Source organism: Xenopus laevis, chromosome 2S (assembly GCF_017654675.1).
Source record: "Xenopus laevis strain J_2021 chromosome 2S, Xenopus_laevis_v10.1, whole genome shotgun sequence".
NCBI classification, from domain to species: Eukaryota; Metazoa; Chordata; class Amphibia; order Anura; family Pipidae; genus Xenopus; species Xenopus laevis.
Window position 1 is genome coordinate 38,554,409 of NC_054374.1, and position 18,472 is coordinate 38,572,880.

General features: G+C 39.5%; 1 protein-coding gene across 2 annotated transcripts in view; it reads left to right on the forward strand.

Moving 5' to 3' along the window:
• Positions 1–18,472, forward strand: part of LOC108709348 (small G protein signaling modulator 2) — a 169,976-nt gene that overhangs the window by 118,836 nt on the left and 32,668 nt on the right. For both annotated transcript variants that reach the window (XM_018249111.2, XM_018249110.2), the window contains exons 4-8: positions 7,522–7,683; positions 8,975–9,042; positions 10,952–11,097; positions 16,634–16,768; positions 17,769–17,893. In XM_018249111.2, coding sequence (XP_018104600.1) covers positions 7,522–7,683; positions 8,975–9,042; positions 10,952–11,097; positions 16,634–16,768; positions 17,769–17,893 — 636 coding nt within the window. The remainder of the gene's footprint in view (positions 1–7,521; positions 7,684–8,974; positions 9,043–10,951; positions 11,098–16,633; positions 16,769–17,768; positions 17,894–18,472) is intronic.

Genomic DNA, 18,472 nt, shown 5'->3' on the forward strand with positions numbered 1-18,472 from the left:
AACAGAAGCCCAGATCAACCTGGCCCACCACCATTTTCTGTACCTGGGCCTGATGTGCCCCATTTGTGATGGCATTGGAGGGGGCAGGGAAAGTGTGAGTATATAAGTTAGCAACCCAACAGCAATATAGGGACTGGGACAGTTGGAGAGGTTGGAGATGGGCTGATGGGGAATACATCCCACCATTCATTGTAACCCACCCATAGGGGCAATAGGTTGGCCTGAAACCCCTCAATCTCTTGGTTTTAGCCTGACCCACACATCATTACTCTGCACCTGTGCAGTAACCCATGTCAACCAATTAAATGTTTTCTTGCTTTGTTCTACCTGCTAATTACTGACTGGTTGTTATTTCCCAGGTGCAAATTTGCAGAGTTTTAATAGATGAGCCCCAGTTGTGGGTTTTTAGATTAAAGTAAGGGCTAACTTACAGAAGTGTATTGGAAAATGTACTCCAATTATTTAAGTGTTTCTGCTACATTAAATCATATAAGTTAATTTAAAAATAACCCTGTGCTTTAAGCAAAGTGGTTAAAAGATTGTGCAATGTTGTAGATCACTGATATACAACTGTGACTCTCAAGGATCTTACCCACCATTTATATATATATATATATATATATATATATATATATATATATATATATATATCCATGGTTTTACTGCTTGAAAAGGTCATTAGTGGCTCAATCGTTTTGACTGATCCACCTTCCGTTAGCTGAGGTCAGACCTTATGCCTTGCCAATTAAATCCCCTAAAGTCTTAAGTTGAAGAGACCTTTTCCTGAATAACTATATATAGAATCTAATAATACCATTGCACTAGGTCTCATCTGTTAGGCCACAGAATGTATGAATATATTGTATATTTTGTAGACCTGACTACATGTCCTTGTACAGTACATGCAGAGATATCAACTTTATATTAGTGGATTGTTTGCCTCTTTACACTAATTGATAACTTGAAATAGAAATAATGCCTGGAGTAGATTATTATAAATGGCATGGGGTTAGCAGACATCTCAGGTGCTTGAGTGTATGACTCCCATTGTTGTATGGTTAGCATCTCATCTGAAACAACAAGGCTGCTCTGATTGCAACATATTGCATTTAACAGATATACAACTGGAGCAGCCCTGCTAGCTGGTTTGCAGGGCTGCATTTACTATATAGGCACCCTAGGGCCTGTATCTAGTGTGCCACCTTTTTGGGGGAGGGCAGTCCTTTGTTGCTTATATAAAATAAAAACTACTATACAAAAAAAAAACTCCCAGCCAAATGCAAGAAGTGCCCAAGGCAACCCCGCCCTAGAGTTACCAGATGACATGAAAATTCAGGGACACATTTATTTATTAGGTGCGTCCCTAAATTTGTAAGTCATCTGGTAACCCTACCCCACCCCTCTATCACCCCACCACCACAATGAGTGGGGCAATGTGGCAGAAATTGGGGTTTGACTTTGATGAGCGGGTCAAGGGGTGCTAGGAGGGTGGTGACACAGTAAGTCCGTCAGCATCTGGCATCCCGCTGCTGGATTCTTTCCGTGAAATCTGATGGTAGATCTGATGGAGTGGGATGGGGTTCCCCTCACTGAATGTGCTGATTAGTGATGGGAAGGGACCAGGCTGATCTACAGTAAATACAGCTTTAAAAATGTCTCAACAGAGAAAAGAAGCTCAGTAACAACCTGCAAACCCCTGTTCTGCCCACTCCACATACATCCCACATATGTCCTACATAAAGATGGGCTCCAGTATCTACCCAATAACCACCATCCAACCCACAGTCTCCTGCAATCATCTATTGCCAAACCCATTTATAGTAAGTGTTTGTGCTGGTGGAATTTGCAGGAGATTTCCATTTGCAGTATAGTATTGGTCCTTGGCAGCTTTCCCTTGTGATCAGTGGGTTCTGGTTCAGCATCAGAATTCATGTTGCAGGCTCACCTTTTCTTTCCCAAAACAACTCAACCTAAGAATCAGGTCTCTCATTTGCTATGCTACCCTGACCCTGTGATGCATTCATTTTATTTACATTTCATCCTCAGATTCCACTGAAGTGAGAATTCTACTTGCAATATAGTATTACGTCCTAGGCAGCTTGCCCTTGTGATCACAGTATTAAAATGTATGAATGTGACAGTCTAATTAAACCAGCTTCTGTTACGTGTGTACAGTACATTGCAAGCTGTTACATTCAAAGATCCTCTAATCGATTGCTTTGCTATGTTTCCCTGTTGTTTTGTTTAAAATCATTAATATCCATTATAAACATATAATGCATCTCTGCATCTCAGTGTTAAGTGACGTAGAGCCATACGTTAAAGGAACAGTAATACCAAAAAATGTAAGTGTTTTAAAGGAATGAAAATATAATGTACTGTTGCCCTGCACTGGTACATTTGCTTCAGAAATGCTACAATAGATTATATAAACAAGGTGCTGTGTATTCATGGGAGCAGCCATTCAAAGCTGAAAAAGGAGAAAAGGCACAGCTGATAGTAGATAAACTCTATAGTGGGACAATGGGATTCTTCATCTGTTATCTACTGTGTATCCTGTGCTTGAATGGCTGCCCCCGTGGCTACACAGCAGCTTGTTTATATAAACGATAGTTGTGTTTCTGAAGCACACACACTAGTTTTACCAGTGCAGGGCAACACTACATTATATTGTCATTCCTTTAAAACCCTTGAATTTTTTGGTATTACAGTTCCTTTAACAAATTTAAGAAGTAGAAGTCAGTAGGGCAGTAACAAGTTTTGCATTATGAGTCAGGAGACATATTGTAGGGTACAAGGCAACTCTTAAGAATCTTCGGAATCACTATCATACATGTCTACATCCTATCCTGCCTATCCTAGAGAACTGTAGCCTTCTGCTTACTTGCCTCCCACACTCCAAAAACCATAGTCTTTTAATTGCAACCAGGGTCGAATTTCCATAGCGGGCGCCCCTGGGCCCACTACCATTCGTCACCCCGCCCCCTCCCCTTTATTCGTACAAATTTTCATCAGAGGGACATAAGCAATGGGTATTGGCACATGGGAAGTTAAAAAAAAAATTATTGTATCTCCTGCACATCCCCAATTTTTTTTAACAGTGGGTGTGGCTGGGCAGCATGCTGCCCCCTAAAATCCTGCCGCCCTAGGCCCGGGCCATTGTGGCCTTTTCACAAATCCGGGCCTGATGGCAACAACATCCACAGCCCACCCCTTGCATTAAACCATTTTCTGCCCCTTACCTGTGGGATTCCATTTGTGAACTTTTCTGTAAGGACCCCTCCCTCTGCCTCTGATTCAGTGTTTGCACTAATGAGCCAATTAGTGATGTGTGGGTCGGGCGAGTTCCGGTCGACTTCTGCAAACTGTTTTTCTGTCTTTCTGCTCTCCTCGCCTGCGACCTTACTGTGTCCCAGCTTCTGCTTCCAGCAGCCATTATTTATAGATCCATGCCTCCCCATAAACATCATGCGGGTCGGTGCAGGCCTATAAATTGAAGTGCCAGTAGGCTTCAGGTTAGGTACGAGTTAAGAGTGGGCGGGCACAGGTCAACTTTTTGTCGACCCGCACATCACTAGAGTGCCGATGCCAAAACCACTATGAATGCACTTATACTCCTATTTATGTTTCTAGGTTACCCACCGACTTTGATTTTAAGCAAAGTAGGGACCTTCTTCTTCTTGAATTATATTATTTATGTTATATTTATTTTATTGTTTTTTCTGTAGTATTATTTGAAAGGAAAGGATTATTTATATCTGAGTAACGCTGGTAAATACACTCTTGTCATAGTCACCCTTGTGTGCCATAGTCTATGTGATTGCAATATACTACGAGGAAATTTGGCTGCTGGCTGTTTCTGATGCTTTCGAAAGTGGTATCATTCTTCCAACGATCGTCTTTTACACGAGGAGAAGAACAGTTGTTACAAAGTTTTACTGACAAAAAGATTTGTTATAAATAATGAAGAAAGTTAAAAAGTGACAGCAAGAAAGTCATTCAGATGAATCAAATCGTAAAAGACAGTCATATCCCCAAACTCTTCAGAAAATCAGTCAGGAATAGAGTATGGTATGAAAGAAAAGAATATGAATTGTCAGTCATATTCCCAGGCCTCCTGTTTCTTATATCAAACATCAGATACATTTGATTATCCTATTTAATTACTTTAGTAATGCAAATAGTGTCAGTTCAGTTTGGGTTGACATCTGTTATTTATGCCTGTTATTTTATTTTACTGCATTACCATATGCTCAATTTGCTGTGTTCTATATTATTTTTCTTCTAGTACTACGAAAACCATTTCATATTAGTTTTAGTATGATTTAGGAACTGTTTTAATTCAGTGGCAATAATATATAAGTGCAGTAGCATTTAGTAATGTTCAGCACCTGGGGTTTTCTGAAGAAGGGGTCTTTCCTCTTATTAGGATCTCCATACCTTAAGTCTATGAAAAAAATAATTCAATAATTCAATAATTAAACCCAATACGGTTGTTTTGGCTCCAAAAAGGATTTATTATAATATAGTTAGGATCAAGTACAAGGTACTGTTTTATTAGTACAAAGAAAAAGGAAACACAATTTTGAATTATTACATTAAAATGTGATTATATGGGAGATAGCCATCCTGTAATTTAGAGCTTTCTGGATAACGGGTAGTGAGTAGTATGAGATTTTTTCTGTTGCCGCTTGAGGCCAAACATTAGTGTGCATGCAGCACTGTGGCACTTTCACTGTATTGTTAATAATGTGTTATTGTGTTACGTAGACCCTTTGTGGGGAAACACAATAGTCACGCTCCTTATCTGCTACGTATCTGCTCTAATGCTTTTGCAATTTCTAGTGCAACATTCTGCAAGTATCTGCTTTTGTGATCTGCAGAAATGCAAAAACAATCCCCAATGTGGAGGCAATATACATAAAAACCTGCCAAATGGTACCAAATCAATGTGTAATGTTGTTATTTGTTTAGTATAGCAAGAACAACAGTTAAATAAATAGCTCCATTTTCAGATAAAACCTACAGTGTAAACACATTATGCAAATGGGAAACTGTAGAAAATAAGAGCGTGCACTCGTCTCCGCTTCCGTCAGTCACGTTCCCGGGAGCAATTCCCTTCCCAGAAAGAGCAATGCTCTCAGTCTGGAGTCAGCTCGTTACAGCATCACAAGATGAATTGTGCGTTGGTGGAAGTGGAGGTGTTATTTTTCTTTATCACTCTGCTTAATGACATATTGTCAGCTCTTGTACAGATTATGCTCAGTGAGATTGCAGGATTTATGTGTGCAGACACACGCAGATGGTTCCCATTGTCTGACCACTTTACCCAAGTAATCTCTGTAGTGCTTCTGTATATGGACTATGTGATTGGCAATAGTGAGTAAGGGTAACAAACACACCAAGAATTGCAGTGGATCACTGGTTATTGATGACAGTATCAAGTGCTATGAGTAACCCTTAATTTTAGGGCTGCCATCCCTGGCCATAGGTTGCCAGTGACGATGAGTACTGATTATGCACCCTGAGTAGCAATGGCCTTGGGTTCAGGTGAACATATTGTAATTGAATGGTAATTACATTCTTTTTAAAAAAGTTGGTTAGAGCAAAAGATACAAATAATTCCATTTATCACACTGTATTGTAATAGCAGTTCCTGGTTTTGTATCTCATTGGTGATGACATGCACTATGCTCGGAACATTGCCACACATTCCCATGCTCCACAGATCTCTGTCCCTAGGGAAGAGCACAAAGGAGTGTGATTGTGCATAGTATGGTGCAATAATGAACACTCTGGGGCAATTTCACTATGCGCCGAAGCGCCTAAAGCTAGCGTCAATTCGCTAGCATTGGGCATTTTCGTTACTTTGCAAATTCACAACAGACGCTGGCGTAACTTTGCTAGTGTAACTTCGCACCCTTACGCCTGGCGAATTTGCACAATGGACGTAATTACGCAAATTCACAACGCGCGCATTGTTCTGAGCGCTAACTTTTATACTAGACTTCCTTCGCCACCTCAGACCAGGCGAAGCGCAATAGAGTAGACAGGGATTTCTTCAAAAAAAGTTAAAAATTTTTCTAAGTCCCAAAAAACGCTGGCGTTTTTTCTATATTATGGGTGATAGGCTGAAAAAGATCGAAAAAATTTTTGGGGCTCCCCTCCTTCCCCCCTACATTTCCTAACTCATGGCAACTTAACTATACAGTGGGCACATGTGTAGGGCAAAATAAAAATTTTATTTGATGTTTTGAAGGTTTCCCAAGCATTTGTAGTGCTGCTACATATTCCTCCATTGAAATTTGAATTTGGCGCCGTATGCAAATTAACCATCGCTTGTGGAACTTCGCTTCGCTTAGCGAATCAACGCTAGCGCAACTTCGCAACCTTACGCTACCCCTGAGCACAACTTCGGATTTTAGTGAATTTGCGGAGCGCTGGCGAAACTACGCCTGGCGAAGTGCGGCGAAGTGCGGCGAAGTTACGCCTGGTGCAACTACGAATCTTAGTGAATGTCCCACTCTGTCTCTACTGGGCCAGCAAAATAAAAGTGAGGCAAGAAGAATGCAGTGTTATTTTAGTATTCCCATCGAGTGCACAAGTGAATAAATTCAGACTATTTCTTTTCCCTTATATCATTTATAATGAAGTGTTTACATATCTTAAATACAAGTTTATCACGGTTTTTGGACCATTTTTGCTGGGACTTCAATAACATTCATTCATTTCCAAAATGCATGAGAGGGTTATAGTGAAGTGCCCCACAGAGTCATGTTTCAGAGAGATACTTGAGGTGAGCCACAAACAGTGGCTCATGAGAAACATGTTGCTCACAAACAGTTGCTCCCAGTGGCCTCAAAGCAGGTGCTTATCTTTGATTTCCAGGCTTGGAGGCAAGTTTTTGTTGCATAAAAAACAGATGTATTGCCAAACAGAATCTCCTGTAGGCTGCCAGTCCACATAGGGGCTACCAAATGGTCAATCACAGCTCTAATTTTGCCCCAATCAGAAACAATTTTCATGCTTGTGTTGCTCCCCAACTCTTTATACATCTGAATGTTGCTAAAAGTTAAAAAGGGTTGGGGACCCTCGCTTTAGAATGTCCCTCAGATCTTGACGAATATGGCAGAATGTCCCTGCGGATGGGTTGGACTTCTTGGGGAGATAGGAGAATGTTTCAAAAAAGATATAGCAGCATGTCCCAGAGAGATATTATGGTATGCTTCATGGGAATATACTATAGCATAATGTTTCAGCCAGCATTCTTCTATGAGATATAGTGGAAATGGAGTGTCAAGAAGGATATTGTGACATCTTGTAAGAAATGTATCAGAATTACTGTATGTATTGGCAGGGATATAGCAGTCAGAATGATGTAAATACAGTATGTTTCAGTTTCCAGCGAGCCACTTGTTCAGGTGTATTGTGTTCCACAATGGATCTAAGTTAAAAATAATTCAGGCTAATATTATGTGCAGAAACAAAGAAACTGAGACCTCTTTTTGGGTATTTTCCTAGGAAGAACTTTTCCAATGGTCAAGAATCTTTAAAAAGGCAGAGCTCAACAACAGGAAGAACAGTTACCCTCACCCCGCAAGCTCTGAAGCACATTTGGGTGCGTACGGCCCTCATAGAAAAAGTGCTGGACAAAATTGTGCAATACATTGTGGATAACTGCAGGTAAGCAGTGCTTGTATATAAAATTATAATATTGTTGCAGCAGCAGAATGTACCCCTCGGTGAAAATAAATTCAATGAATAGGACTTGTGTTGAACATACTTTTAATCTGTATGTGTGGGGCAAACAGGGCTATAGTTTACCAGTGCACAGATAATGGTCCTACACAATGGACGCCTGTTAACAAAATAGTCACAACAAGGGGATGGAAGGGGGTTCAAAAGGGTATATTTATCAAAGAGTGAAGTTAGAGATAACCACAGTCCTCTAGAGTGAAATTCCACCACTCTCGATTCATTTCTATGGGATTGTAAAAAAAGGCGTATTTATTAAAAGATGAACTTTCACCATTGATAAATACTCTTAAAAATCCCATAGAAATGGATAGAGAGTGGTGGAATTTCACTCTAGTGGACTGTGGTGATCTCTAACTTCACTCTTATATGATAAATATGCCACAAAGAGTTATGGAAGACTTATGTTCAGCACAAGCCTTATTCATTAAACTCATGTTGATCTAGATCAGTGATCCCCAACCAGTAGCTCGTGAGCAACATGTTGCTCTCCAACCCCTTGGATGTTGCTCCCCGTGGCCTTGAAGCAGGTGCTTATTTTTAAATTCCAGGTTTGGAGGCAAGTTTTGGTTGTATAAAAACGAAGTATAGTGCCAAGCAGAGCCTCCTGTAGACTGCCAGACCATATAGGGGCTACCAAATAGCCAATCACAACACTTTTTCAGCACCCCAATGGACTTTTTCATGCTTGTGTTGCTCCCCAACTCTTTTTACATTTGAATGTGGCTCATGGGTAAAAAAGGCTGGGGACCCCTGATCTAGAGGTATACTGCCTGTTTAAGGGCTAATTTACTATTGCTTTAGGAGCAGTTTCTGCAATATAAGGGGCACATACCCCAGCGAGCAGTGGGACCATATTCAAGGAGCAGGGTAATTGAGGGCAAAAACATAGAAGTAAAGATTCTCTTTGTTCTTTCCTTGGGACCATGAATATCTGGTTGTTTTTTCGAATAACCAAATCTGCTTGTGGATATTTTACCAAATCTGTTTGGGCCAGTAATGTCCAACATGTTGTTTCACTATTATAGTGTTGTGGGGAGGAGAGGTCATGGTTGTATACCAAAAATGTTTTCCAGCAGGCTTTATAATGGAGTTATAATAAGACTTCCAGCCAAGGAAATATTTCCTGCAATTTCTGTCAATATGATTGTTACCAGAGTGGTTTGTTTGAGGTCAAAGACTTGAAAGTGATTTTTTTTTGTGTCTTTTTAATCCTTAGTAAATACTACGAAAAGGAATCTTTAATGTCTGATCCTGTTTGTGGGCCCATTTTGGCTGCTCTTTTGGGTAAGATCACTCCCGTATATGTTATACTGATCATCTGCACTGCACACTGGAGAGTGTAATAGTGTAAATCAAGTTTGGTTTCAGATGTGGTAGAGCCCAGTGCAAAGATGAATGCCAAGGATGGCCAATATGGTGCCTTAAAGGACCAGTAACACAAAAGTACAATTTGAATTGACAAAGTGTTATTTCAGTCCATGTTTTCTAGGCGGGGGGAGGCAAAATTCAATTTTGTATTGAATTACACTTGCAGATAGCTCTGCTGTGTTCAGCCATCTTTAATATTGTGTGTTAACCATCGTGTGCAACAGCTTTAGATAACAAAGTCCATGAAGGTCCATCAAAAGTCCTACCACCAGGTACAACTGTTGTTTCTACATTACAATATCTTAGAATGGAGTGGAGGAAGACTCCAGTTTCAAAAATGTAAAAGAAATATAAATATATATTTATTTAATATATCATTATTTATTTGCCATTTATCTCCTTGCATTTCTGCCTGGTTTGGTGCACCCTAGTATTACAGCACTATCAGGTGGCCAGAAATTAGTGGCATAATAGTAATTTGGAGTTCTGCAAGGTACACTCCCTGGCTCTTTCTTGCCAGCCTATATAGTGAACAATAACAAAATAGATACAGTATCTGAAATTTGAGAATGGGATGCTCCCATATTTATTAAAGGTGCATAATGACACTGACCAAATATTTATGGGGCTTCTGTTATAAATGCCTCAGAGTTGAATAGGAAATTTATACCCTAGTAAACGATACCACATGCACTTAATATGAGCATGGATGCACAGCCATATATACTAAAACTATTAATGGAAGTCTGTAAAGCAACATTTTACATAAAGTCCATATCATTTAGTCCATTCCATAGGTGTATAAAATCCATGAAAAGTCCACAGCATACTAGTCCCTTGTAGAAGTTCAGAAGTAACACATTGAAATGTGACATACATATACCCTTTGTATATCTACAAAGTAGTTCATGTATAGCTTAAATAACCTTAAATAGCCTTAAATATAACTTAAATAAACAAAAAACGGCCAAAACTCACTCTTTGGGATTTTCTGCATCCGTCTGCTCAGATTCAATAACAAATTTATAGAGAATTCTTTATACAAACACATCATGTGTATACACCCTTATCAAAAATCTGTCAGTGTTCAGCTAAAAACCCATAAATGTATTTCATCATACTAAAAGGAAATGAGCAAAAGATTTGCAGGGCACCATAGGTTGTGCATGCCTATTCATAGCTCTTTATCAGAAGACCCTCACAAATGGACTGGCATTGCCCTGTTTCATTAAGTTTTTTTGGAAAGTGCCAGGTTGAGAAAAGAGCTATGTATGAAATAGGAGAGCTGGAGAGGGAGGCGATAGCAGTAAGAAGAGCATAGAAATGTGTAACTTACATATTTGCACTAAAATACACACAAATACACTGTATATGATGCTAACACAGACACAGAAAATAAATGGAGCTCATTGACTACTCACATATTTCACTAATGCCTGCTGTATGCCCTTTATCATGCTTTGCAAGCTGGAGCACCTCTCCCCACCCCCTTATATAGAGATTTTATAGTAGAACCACAGTCAACTGGATCTTAATTAAAACATTGTGGATCCAGTAAATTAAAATGAGGGCCTGCCATATTTTAGATTGGCATCCCCTCCACCCTGGAATGAAGGTAGAATGGATATTTAGACTGGTGGTCTTGGTGTATTAAGGCTAAATGTTCCCTAAATCTGACATGTCCCCTATTATAATGCTTCAGACGGATACATTACACTTAAATATTGTGTTTGTTTTCTCTTTATTATGTTGAAATCAATGAATAGATAAACTATGTTTTATACCCAGCCTCATAGTGCTTCTGTTTAACACTTTCTGCTTGCAGTGGGGCCCTGTGCATTGGAATACACAAAGCTTAAAACTGCTGATCATTACTGGACAGATCCCTCAGCTGATGAACTGGTGCAACGGCACAGAATCCATGGGGCTCACAGCCGCCAAGATTCACCTTGCAAACGCCCCGCTCTAAGTGTAAGTAGCCTGTCTCCTGATGGTTGGATATGAAACCAAAGGGTTTCTTCATTTCTGTAAAAAAAAGTGATGCTAAAAGCGACACCATTCCAACACAAATACAGAAGAAAAACCAACAGCAGCAACTTGTGCACAACTTGTCAAAACGGTCTCTAATCTGCATCCATATTGATATTTCAAGCAGAAGTTACAGTGCACACAACGTTGCGTTGCCCTAGAATTCTGGGAAAAGAGTTGTGGATAAAATACCTGTTGCATTTTCCACATTGCACTTCTATTATAAATGAACCTTTAAATTAAATAAATTTTACATTTTTATGCATTAAAGGGTCATTTTACCAATTTTTTGTCAAAATGAGGTCAATGAACAGGGCTTGGCAATTGTTTTCATGACAAAAAAAAAATCTATGGGTTTTGATATTTCCTGACCTAAAAGGGGGAAACAGGGAACAGAAGCTACTCCATGTTTGGTTTTTGTCAAGTACATAATAGTTACAGCCTCCCAGCCGTGTGCACTGGATTGATGACAACTACCAAATGCTTTTGAGCTCTCCAAGGTGCTGAAATCATGCTGTCTCATCTGTTGTCTGCTTAGCTTTGTTGCTTACTGGAGGATAATTCCATGTGAAGCAAGTCCAGTCTCAGAATAAATAGACATTATATAGCCTCAAACAAATTATTCTATGTTCTGAACAATTATAAGGTATCAGCCAGTACCTTTTAAATTGAAAGACCTGCACTAAATGAATAGCATCAAACAAAATATTGAAACAGGTCACAACCAATTGTGTTTCTTCAAAAGTGTTTCTTATTCTTTCCTCAAAGTACCTTTAATGTGACTATGATATTTGGAAGTATTATTAACTGCGTGGGAAGCTGCTTATATTTGTATTCTTTATTATGTGCTGAAAAGAAGAAAGCCCCCAGCCTCTTATTATCTTATACTTGTTATTTTAAATCACAGTATGGCATTACTATGAGGGTCATAAAGTAACCATTGCTCAGGCAGGTTATTCCTAGTCAACCAGTTAAAAGCCTCTTTTTTTTTTAAATGTTAAAAAAAATATATACTGCAGACTACCTACGACATGTAATATGCCATGAGATACTGATGGGACAAACATGAATGGTTCAGGTGCATAAAAAGGGGATAGGAAGTAAACAAGATAGTGGGGGAAGAAGTGCACACTACTACAACATGTTGTAAGACACAATTGCTAGGTTGTAGCAAAAAGGTACTAAGCCAAAGTATGAGAAATGAAAAAGTGGGTTTAATGGGGGCAGATTGTGAAGGGGTATAGAGAATGGACCTTTCCACCATTTCTGCTAGTGAAATACTTAAGCGTATAGTTCCACAGCAACAGCTTGAGTGCACAAGATTTAGACTCTTGTATAGTGTTGGGTACTGTAGTGTCACTTTGTGGCCTCTCCTACCATCAGTCTACTGCGGCACTTTCCAAGTGGCTTTAGATTGAGAGGAAACCATAGAATCTGTTTTAATGACTTTTTTATTGATGTTGGGTGTTCTTGTTGCAGTCACTCATTTGCATCCCTGGGCATCGCTTTGCTATGGTCAATAGGCAAGTGCAGTGTTCAGCATTTTAGGGTCAGGGCACACGCTCAGATTCGGGGAATCTCCTCTTCTTCGGGGCGACTAATCTCCCCAAATTGCCTTTTGCCGGTGGGATGGCACTCGGAGAACTTCGTTTTCCAAAGACTTGGGGAGGCAGTTCAGGGGAGATTAGTCGCCCCGTAGAAGAGATTTGTCACTGGGCGACTAATCTCCCCGAATCTGAGCGCGTGCCCTGACCCTTATAGATTAGAGCAGCATGCAGGAATGTGGTATATTGTCTGGTGAATTTGACTTGCACCAAATGTATTTAATTTGCTATAAAATGTTTGTCAAATGCATTTACAAACTGATAAGCATGAGAAGCTGGCAGGGGTTCATTTTCTAATTAATAGTATTGGTACTAAGATATTTGCCCATGACATAAACTTCATCATTGACAGGAATGGAAACTCTCAAATCTTGGCAGGTGCAGGAAGGACAGTGTCGGACTGGGCCGGCGGGACACCGGGAAAATACCCGAAGGGCCCAGGCCCTCATGGGCCCCCACTGACCCAGACCCCTCCTCCAATCTGCTGGCCCCTAAAGAAACAGTTTGCGCTGTGCGCAGGCATTCTCACAGGTCGCATCAGTCATGCCTTATTCACGTTCCTTCCTGCTGCGACCAGCATAAAACACAGTGCGTGTGTGCGCCTGTGCAGAAGTGCAGAAGTGCGGATCGGTGGAGCGTCGGGGGGGGGCTGCATGGGCTCTACAGCAGTGGGAGCCAGGGTCTGCAGGGGGGCCCTGGACAGCAGCCTCGGTGGGCCCCGGGCCCCCCAGTCCGACCCTGAGGAAGGATACCCCTTCCAGTATATTATGGCAGAAGCGCATCAATTTGCTTTTATCAGTGCTATTACTCTGATGGGAATTTACATCACATTCAATGTTTTTTGACCTAAAAAGTCATTTATGCTGAAATTTGCCTTTAATTTTTAAAAGCAAATATGACCTGGATCTAGTTCAGAAACAAATCTTCTGCGAGGAGGAGAAATAAATGCAGTTTCAAGCTGTCAAGTATTATTGCCTAGTTGCCTAAAACTTGGGTCGCAAAACCAAATATAAAATTTTCAATTATAAAAGCAAATATATTCTAAGAGACTTTGCAATACACAGTAATTACACATTTACAATGATTTTGCAGTTAAGTGTAAATGTAGTTGCTGCTGAAAGTAGTATATGTCTATCACAGGGGTAGGCAACCCGTGGCTCATGCCTCATGCGGCTCTTCATCCTGCTTGTTGCGGCTCAGTCTTGCTGCTTTGCCTGTCGTGTTCTTGAGTGTGCGACCGCTGTAAGCTAGCGGTTAGCTTACCGCTGTCACACACTCAGGAAGCCACCAGCAGGTGCGAGGGCTGTATAGACACTCAAGACAAGAGAAGGAAGATCAGCATGGACCTTCAGAAAGAGAAGTCCCATTAAACAGATGAGAACACTGTCATTTAACAGGGCTATTTAGTGTTTAATTTATTTCAAAGTAGTCCTACACATACACACTGAACTTCTGTTTGTTGTATTCTGTTGTTGTAACAGTTAAAATTAAAAAAAGGTTAAAACTTTTAAAGGTTTATTAGCTGTGTTATGTTTTGTGGCTCCAGACTATTTTTCTTTAGTGGAAGAGGGGGCAAAATGGCTCTTTTGTCAGTAAAGGTTGCTGACCCCTGGTCTATCATTTCTCTGCACTGACTACGCATACAATGTTGCAGTAGTTCGCTCCACTCCAGTTTCCACACTATCTTGCACACTTCTGTGATCATCCTTCTTTACAGGTCGTTTACAGGACATGCAAAGCATTGTGGGAATTGTAGTCTTGACTGGGGGGAGTTAACTATTGCTTGAGCGGTGTATGTTGTTATAACTAGCAGTGCAGAGAATAGCAAAGGACAGGCATACACTGCTTTCAATTCCAATAACATTTAAATAACATTAAATAACATTAATTGCAAATCTGTAGTTCCTGTATACAGGCATTGGATCCATTATCCTGAAACCTGTTATCCAGAAAGCTCCGCATTACGGAAAAGCCGCTCCCATAGACTCCATTTTATCCAAATAATCCATATTTTTAAAATGATTTTCTCTTTTACAATAAAACAGTAGCTTGTACTTGAGCCAAAGTAAGATATACAGTAATTAATCCTTATTGGAAGCAAAACCAACCTAATGGGTTTATTTAAAATGTATCTGATTTTTTTAGTGGATTTAGCGGCAGATTTATTAAGGTTCGTATGTTTGTTTGTTTTTTGTAAAAACTCACAAATTCGAATTTAAAAGCACCAACTCGAACTTGATTATGAAAGTGAGATTTATCACAGTTCGACCCTGGTAACAGTTCTGCTTTGAATATTTGCCACATAAAACCTGCCGAGAAGTCAATGGCAGAGGTTGAACTATTTAAATATGTTAACAGTAGCCATGAGCCAAATTTTCACTGCAAAAATGACACCCCATAGACTCCAATGGGAGAAAAGAAATGTCACTCATTCAAAAAAATTGTTGCACGTCCAAAAAAATGAGTTATGCCTCAAAGAAAATTTGACATGCAAAATTTCAGGGTTTTTTTAGAGGAAAACACAATTTTAATTTGATTCAAATTTGAATCAAATTTTCAGGTCGTTCCTATTCAATCGAATATTAGACATTCAAGTTTTTCATAACCTCCCATTCGCGTTGTACATTCGGATTTATTAGAGTTAAAAATAATTCACATAACTTCAAAATTCGACCACTGATAAATCTGCTCCTTAAAGTAGGAAAATCTAAATGAAAAAAAGATCTGTTATCTGGAAACCCCAGGTCCAGAGTACTCTGTATAACAGGTCCCATGCCTGTATTAGATGTTTTTGCTTTTATTTGATTTTACATCTCCTTTAAGTATTAAAAATAGTAATGTTTCCAGGAGGACATATTGTAGGATAGATGCAAGTGGTTAGATGAAATGAACTGAGATATGAACATGCAGTTGCCTACAATGGCCTGGATACTGAAGCCAAACATTAAATAGGTTTCTGTTTGGGAAAATGCAGTGCTGGGATCATTTGTTGCTGAACTTGCAATAAGATGAGATTAGGGCAATTCTTTGTAGCACACATGACAGGACTTTATTCTTCTTTGCCCAATCGATCAATAGAAATATAGAGCCAGCTACAATATATAATTGATGATTTAGAAACCAACCTCTTCCTAAAACTTCAACCGCATGCATTTTAGAATTGTTGTCTACGAAAAATAGGAATGCCTAGTACAAATCAAATGGACAGTTAGATCTGCAATTTTGCTTGATACCAAAATTAAAAGAAACTTTTAAATCAGACCATGACCTCTGATCGAATAGAAGATAAAGATATTAGAAGATAAATAAATCTGTTCCAAACTGCAGTGTCTCTTTTGTAAACTATAATGCTTTATTTCACTTACCTATATTACACAAAATGCAATTGGTAAATCCAATTAGGATCCAATAAGCATGTGGCTTACAAAAACTGTCTGATACTTATAGCTAGGAAACCATCTGGGAAATGGATGCACTGATCAGTTATGTTGTTTTTTTCTAGTTATGTTTCTGTTTGCTCAGTTTAGGATCAAACATGTAGGAACAATACCGTACATGTGGGATTTTTCTCAGGAACATATATATATTATGGATGCACCGAATCCAGGTTTGGGATTCAGACAGGATTCGGCCTTTTTCAGCAGGATTCGGATTCAGCCGAATCCTTCTGCCCGGCCGAACCGAATCCTAATTTGTATATGCAAATTAGGGATGAGGAGGGAAATCACATGACTTTTTGTCACAAAACAAGGAAGTAAAAAATGTTTTCCCCTTCCCACCCCTAATTTCCATATGCAAATTAGGATTCTGTTCGGTATTCAGCCGAATCTTTTGTGAAGGGTGATTAACTAGTTTTGTTTTTTATCTTCTCTTAGATCAAAAAACGCCATTCCAGTGGTAGCATGTCAGAGGACAAGTTTGCTGCCTCAGCTAGAGAATATGTTGAATCTCTTCACCAGAATTCTAGAACTCACCTTCTGTATGGGAAAAATAATGTTCTGGTTCAGCCAGTAAGTTGCTTGCTTCTTGTGATAAAACAGGATGGGCATAATACTACACCGGTCTGTCATATGGAAGAATGAAAAAGCAAAAAAGTTATTTGTATGCACTTAGGGATTTAATCTGAATAGAACAGAGATAATATGGCAAAAATTTGTGCCCCCTTAGCCAACTGACCACCTGGCCTCCTGGATGGTGGGCCTTGCCAGCAGGGGGGTCCCTACACAGTCACACATCAATATCTGCCCCTGCTACTTCCTACTTTGCCCGCAATCCACCAGCTCTAGTCTACCACTTCCCAACAAGCCCTGCCCCACACTGTAGCCAATGCTTGAGGCTTTTTTTATGTTTGGACCCCACTTTGCCACTACTCAACTTAACTGCCATTACTGAAATTAGAAAAGTAGAAATAAATTAAAAACAGTGAAAAAAATAAATGACAGAAGTAGTTTTGGAGGCAGATTCTGGTTGTTAAATGGGAAATATACTAATATATTTGTCCTTATCTAGGTTCATTCTCCTTCATGATACACTATAAACCACAGCCATCTGCTAAATGCAACACTAATGAGCTTATTGGTTACAATTCAAATATGTGTAATGGTAGACATTTTTTTCTACTTCAAATAAACTAATTTTATGAAAATGTGGATGCTTATTTAATAAAAAAATACCATTACAAAAAAAGTGTTAAAAACATGAAAAATGCAATTTCTACTCTATCATTTTCAATGGGTCAAAAACAAAATTTGAAAACCTCACATTGAAAAAAGCCTTAAATTTGTCATATTCAACTCCCATTGACTTTTTCATGAACTACGCATATTTTAGTTGCTGCAGTTTTACATTTGAGCTTTACAAATTTTTTGGGCTTGGCAAATATTGTACGTATGAGTTTTTTTAAAGCATTATTCCAATTCTCAAGTTTTAGTGCAAATTTGAGGGAAAAAAATGCAAACGTTGATAAATCACCCCCTTAATGCATAGCCTTTTACCTTTTCCTTCATGTAGAAAGAAGACAAAGAAGCGATTCCTGGATATCTGTCATTGCACCAGAGTGGGGAGAACCTGACCTTAAAATGGACTCCAAACCAGCTGCTAAATGGAACTCTGGGGGACTCAGAACTTGAAAAGAGGTAATGTTCAGCCACAGCTTCTTATCTGACTATGTAACCCACATTTTTACAAGGGTTGGAATGTGTGGCACATATTTGGTGGCAAGTTGTGATTTTTATGGGGGTCATTTATGACCTCCAAGGCACTTCGCCAACTGCAAGAACAGGGTGCAATGCCTCTCTTGCCCCTAGAGCAGTGGAGCCAGAACTGTAGGCAGGACCCCCTTGAGGAGCTTGCAACATTTGCCAATCCGAAAGGACAATTGGGGTGAGATGTGGAGAGAATGCCTATTTGCTCTCCTAGATACACTTGAAAATTCATCTTGAAGGTAAATAGGGTTAGAGTTGGAGTGTAAACTTATATGATGACTTAGATATTCTTGAAAGTATGGCGGAATAAATGATACATCGTCTTCCTTCATATATCTGTAAACACCATGAGTTATGGGGGTCTCTAAAGGTTAGACATCCATAGGATACTGAAAAAGTCCAACAGCCCTATAGCATTATTGATCTTGCTTTGTCCTATGGAACAAATGACTCTCATCCTGAGGTTGTATCTAATATCCCTGCCATGAAATCCCAGTTTGCCAGAAAGAA